The sequence below is a fragment of the Oryza glaberrima genome, chromosome 2 (assembly GCF_000147395.1).
Source record: "Oryza glaberrima chromosome 2, OglaRS2, whole genome shotgun sequence".
Classification (NCBI taxonomy): domain Eukaryota; kingdom Viridiplantae; phylum Streptophyta; class Magnoliopsida; order Poales; family Poaceae; genus Oryza; species Oryza glaberrima.
The window spans coordinates 22,456,057-22,461,691 of record NC_068327.1 but is presented as its reverse complement, the minus strand read 5'-3'; the positions used below and the strand labels follow the sequence as shown (position 1 = coordinate 22,461,691).

General features: G+C 42.1%; 1 protein-coding gene across 3 annotated transcripts; it reads right to left on the bottom strand.

Moving 5' to 3' along the window:
• Positions 1–1,270: 1,270 nt before the first annotated feature.
• Positions 1,271–5,406, bottom strand: LOC127762733 (protein POLYCHOME-like). Of its 3 annotated transcripts, none has more exons than XM_052287206.1 (4): positions 5,250–5,406; positions 5,075–5,131; positions 4,486–4,755; positions 1,271–2,132 (listed from the first exon to the last, which is right to left on the bottom strand). In XM_052287206.1, exons 3-4 carry the CDS (start codon positions 4,744–4,746, stop codon positions 1,689–1,691), a joined length of 705 nt encoding a protein of 234 aa, XP_052143166.1. In that variant the 5' UTR covers positions 4,747–4,755; positions 5,075–5,131; positions 5,250–5,406; the 3' UTR covers positions 1,271–1,688. The 3 variants fall into 3 exon arrangements, with proteins under 3 accessions (XP_052143166.1, XP_052143167.1, XP_052143168.1); XM_052287207.1 differs by having other exon boundaries at positions 5,254–5,406; XM_052287208.1 differs by lacking the exon at positions 5,075–5,131.
• Between the last annotated feature and the right edge of the window lie 229 nt (positions 5,407–5,635).

The following is a 5,635-nucleotide window of genomic DNA, read 5'->3' as shown; positions in this document are numbered from 1 at the left end:
AAAATCCTGAAACCTCCCAAAATTCAGAATATGGGTGCCCCAAATTTTCTTTTCCCCTTCCGAAAGTGCAAATCAGCAATAGGTCAAAGCATGTTTGTTTCAGCTGTTTTCAACAGAGGAGCTATAAAAGCTGATGCACATAAATATGAAGATCGGATCCTTCAGGGCACTTCTTCGAGAATCTAGAATTCTACAAAGAAATGGTGTTTGCATGTGGCCGTGTTCTTTAGTCTGCTTTCTCTCATTTTTTCGCGCGCACGCTTCCCAAATTGCTAAATGATGTGTTTTTTTGCAAAAAGAAAATCTATAGAAAATACTTAATTAATCATGCCAAATCGTTGGAAATGTTCCCAACTCCAACTAGGGAACACAGAGGATTGAGAAGCAAAGGACATTGGGGTCCTTGATAGAGGAGGCAGGCTAGGAAGGTGTATGAAGCTGAACAGGTGGAAATGCTGAGAAACGAGAAGCCTGCCATCCAGGAGGCTGAGAAAGAAGAAGTGATTCCCATGTGCACATTAGACCACTTCTTTTGTGTTTGTTCATTTTCAGTATCTTTTGTGTTTGCTTATTTAACATATGGAAAAAACTGATACGATCAGTGTATGCTTGTTTCAACTTAGATAAATCAGACTGGTGTTCCTCCTACCTGAATTAAAATCATATATTGAGGTGTTCGAGTCATTTTGATCATCTTTTCCATTGGAATTGTTGATTCTTGGAATTGGAGCTGTGCTAAATATACCCATGCTTGCCATGCCATGATGCAATAAATAACAGATCTAGCACACATCTCAGCGTGTATCATACGGTAAAAAAAAATCGAGTGATAGCTAAGAAAAATCGTTTCGAGTGAGATATATTTCAATGAAAAATCATTGGTTGAAACAGAAAATTGGGGTTACGGAAAAAAATATTTCAATGCCGCCTTTTCTCCCAAATAAAATCCCCATCTTTATTTAGATCGTGGTACCTTTTCAACCAAAAAAAGGGAAAAATGACAGTTGATCACCAAGACAATCTTAAAGACTGAATCTTGCTACCAGCTTGGAAGCATGCAAAACTGAGATAGGCCTCTATGATTTTCTAGTAAAGCAGTATAATTTCCATTGGGAAATCACCAACAACGTGCAAAGTTCTGATGATTTCTACTGCTCAATACTGTATTATCAAGTAAATCAGGACGTTATGCGACGAGTCACAATGTTCACACCAAAGAGAAGTTATGTTCTACGACAGAAGTGCCATACTGTAGTTAATACAATAACAGTCACAGAAAATCTTGTCTTGTTAGCTACTAACAGTTGTCGATGTCTCAATGGAGCGTGCAGTAAATATACAGAAGCTATACACAGTTGAAGGTCTGCTGCAGTAAGCATGTACCAGTACGACGAATGGTATTATCAACAGCTAATCCTATCTATGCCCTCAAGAAGAGAGCTAGGCTACCCCCCCATATCCCAGGGTCCTCAAGCAGAGATCCCCCTCAATGGTACACAAAACTGAGCACCATGCCTCAACAAGCCCAGGATCACAGCAGGGATGGAAGAAGAGCAGCTGATGCAAAGGGTTTGGCTAGGACTAGCGGCTAAGAAAGCAGCAGACAAGTGGGAAAACCTCGCAGTTGCAGGCCTGAGCAGGCCTCACTCTCTCCTCTGGACAGTGTGATCAGCTCATCTCATCTCATCTCATCTCATGGACAACAGGGTGCGCTTCTGGATGGTCACCTTGGAAGGCTGAGCAGCCTTCGGAGCTCTCTTGAGGTTCTTCCTTACCATCTTCTCTATCTGCTCTATGGAGCTGGACAGTTCCTTCTCCATGAGATCAGCAAGAGCTGGATCATTTGGTCTGGATGGTGTCTGAAAGGAGCAGTCAGATGGAGAAGAAGATGATGCCTTCGGCTTGCCCTCGGCCAAGTAAGCTGTTGATGTGCTTGCAACAGCTTGGGTTGAGCCAGGACAAGGGGCAGCAGCATCCAGGGCCTTTTGAGTTGGTGGTGTTGGTGTGCTTTGAGGGACACCTTCTTCTTTTTGTACTGGAGTTGCTGGATCCACAGATCGTGAAGAATCTTCACTCAACTGGATCTGCTGCCGAACCGCAGCATTTCCGAGGCGACTTTTCCTCTCAACTGCCTGCAAATGGTAGGTAAAATTATAAGCATATTGTCATGGATGCGTGATTATATCCATTAACTTGAAGGATGTATCAGCATTGTTATCCTGCTACGACTCAGTACTGCACAAGCATATGTTCAACATATGAGCATAAATACAACTACAGGGAAAAAAAGGCATGAATAACTATAAAAATGACATAGAACTATGTACAACAAAATGAACAACAAAACCCCTTTTCTCTTTCCCCCAATGACAACATTGAAGCAAAATGTGAAATCTGGATTAACTGGTATTATAATAAAATGAGATATATAACTCTGGTTGTTTGACACTGCGGAAAATACACTTATTTTTGCTATGAAGATAAGGACTAATATATCAGCTAGCAAGAATTTCATCAAGGCCAAAAAGGAGCTGTTTTGTATTTAAGCAGCTATATACACAACAAGCCGGAGTACTGAATATGTACCAATCAAAGTACTTCAAAAAGTTATCCTTAAAGTTTAACAGGAAAGTATCTGTTAAACTATCGAACACTGAGTAAAATTTAACAGGAGAAGAACAGAAGAAAGCACTGTAGCAAAGCCAAACTGAAATCGCACCCGGTAAACTACAGCTTGATGAATACATTTAGTTCAATTTTTTCAGGTTAAGTGAATCTCAAAAGATATGACTACTGGCAAGGCAAGCAAGTTAGGCTGTTGCCAAGGTTCTATATAGCACAAATTCCAACATTGAGGTATTTCCTCATCCTCTATTACCTTCGGTGCACACCATTGAAAAAAATGTATATAACTAAAAAATGCACCTACCTCTATAATGCAAAGCAGCCATGAATTATGATTCATGATAAAACAGACCCAATCCCCCAAATTGGTGGCTCTTTAGTTTTAGTCCATAAAGTGTACAACCAACAAGTCCAACGAATCACACATATCATAGTTGATTCCTCACATGATCAGAAGATCATTAAGAAATGCAACAGACATGAAATGGATGAATGGCACATTTACATGTTTTAAGCCTGTTATTTCACTGAACTTTTCAGAAAATTAATCAGTATTTTATCTGATTACTGGTCACTTAAAATGACGGATAGGCATATCAAAACAGATAAAGAAAAAAACAAAAAAACACCATTTGTTCAGAAGAAAGTCCCTCGTTGCTTCTTACTAACAAAATTCAGCCATTTTGTTGCAGTGACAGAAAAGATGCCCAATTATAACCAGCAGTAGCCAGAAGACACTTAATTTGCTAGACTGCAACTATTGCTAGTAATATTCACAATAGGTAACCAAGACATCCTCAACTCAAGCCTAATCACAATTTCAGAATCATGTGCACAACATTTAGCATTACCATATCACCGTGAACATATCATGCATCAAATATAACCTAACCTGAACACAACAATATATTGACACAAATCCTCAAGAACATACCATGCATCAAACCTAAAGTATTAAAACATGATATTAGCACAAAATGACCACACAATTTTACAGGATTCAGAGAACATCCACCACAAAGCCCATGGGAACTGTTCATCACCTTGACGACTGATGTGATATCATGGAGTGGGCTACACGACATATAATGCAAATTTGTCATGAATTATGATGATTCATGTTATAACAGACCGAATTCCCCAAGTGTGTACAACCAAACAAGTACAACAAATTAGACATGTCATAGTTGATTACTCACATCAGAAGAGCATTCAAAGTTTAAGCCTGTTATTTCACTGAACTTCCCTGAAATTTTGCATAGTATGTCATCTAATTACTGATCACCTAAAATAAGATAGACAGATCGAAGAAGATACAAAAAAGAGCGAAGAAGCATCGGTTGGTGAAGTCCCTCATTGCTAATTCATTTATAGTCTGATATGATTTTGCAAGTATAAAAAGGTACTAATTGATTATAGTATCAAGCAATTGTGTTCCTCATTTTAGTGATTGAAATGCTTACTAACAAAATTCAGGGACTTTGTTGCGATAAGCAGAAAGAAATGCATATTTATCATCAGTAGTAGTCGAAGGACACCTTAATTTCCTAGACTGCTACTCTTGCTAGTGATATTCACTATCTGTAAAGAATTCAACCTCGAACACAAGACCACCACAATTCCAGAATCACGTGCACACCAATCTTAGCACTATCATATCTTCAAGAACATACCATTCACCAATTATACCCTACCTAAACATGATAACTGACACAAATCCTCAAGAACACACCATGCATCAAAATAATAAAAACCTGAAGTCCTACACATGATATCAGCACACAAAAAACGACCACACCAATTTCACAGGATTCAGAGCACATCCAACCCACCACACAGCCTACGGGAATGGTTCATCACCTTGACGACTGACGTGATGTCGCGGAGTGGGCTCCTCGGGTACCACTCGGGCAGGGGGCTCCTCCTCTTGGGTGTAGCCCTCACGGTCACAGCCCAGGACGGCGGCACGTTCTCCTTGTTGCTCGTCGGCGGCAGGGCCCGCCGAGCCAGCGGCTTGACCGCCACGGCTCCCGGCGGCGACGTCGTCCTCCTGATAAAGAACCCACCACCCGAGGGGTCGGCGAGCGCCGCCCTACCGCCGGAATTCCTCACTTCAGGCATCCTGGAGATCTGTGAGAAGAACTCATGAGCAACTAATGGAATGAAGATTTTTCGCACAAATTCTGCGCGGCTCAGATTTGGCTCCTGCCTCTTCCAAGTAAAAAGAAAAAAAAAACCACCAAGACAAGAAATTGCCCCCAAGAAACACCAGAAAACATCTAAGCTCCGGTTTTTTCAACTCAGATTCGTCCTGAAATCCTCTAATCCCCATCGATTTGCAACTAAATGACCCAGAAAAAAAACACAGAAGGGTTTGGGGGAAACGAACACGAACCAACGAATCCCCACAAAAAAACCAACCAAATCTCCCAAAATTCAGCCATCTCACCTTCAGATTCCTGCCGCTGCAACCCCCCGCACGCGAATCCTATCCCCTCCCGCAGATCTGCAAAAGATCAGAATCACACCATCACGCATCAGGAAAAGAAAATAATCGCCCAAAGAAACCCAAGAAAACAAACACCACCCCACCCAACCAAAAAAAAAAAAAACGCGAAAACAACCTACGATTTGCTCGGCTCTTCTCCGATTCCTTCCGATCCGGGCCCCGCGGCGACTACTAACTCCCCTACGATAGAATCACCTAACTATGGTGGAATAGATCCCTAGGGTTTGGAGCTTGGAGGTGGCTATGGCTATGGCTGTGGGCTCTAACTAACGGGAGGGGGGGAGACCAGGAGAGGCGGCGCGTGGGCGGGGGATTCTTATCGCGTTTTGAAATGGCCGGTGCACGGCGTGATCCGTGGACCGAGAGCAGCATCTCGCCGTCCGTAGAGGGATGGACGGCAGGGATTGTTCCGGTGTATGGACCACGTGTATGAGGTTTGGGGATTTGGAGTTCTTGACCGTTGGTTGCTTTGCTCTGCTCTCTCGGCTGAGAAGTGAGAAC

Coding starts and splice junctions, on each gene's coding strand:
- LOC127762733 (XM_052287206.1), bottom strand. CDS start 4,746: ATGCCTGAAGTGAGGAATTCCGGCGGTAGGGCGGCGCTCGCCGACCCC. Junction 2,133..4,485: donor ACATCACGTCAGTCGTCAAG/GTGATGAACCAT, acceptor TACCATTTGCAG/GCAGTTGAGAGGAAAAGTCG.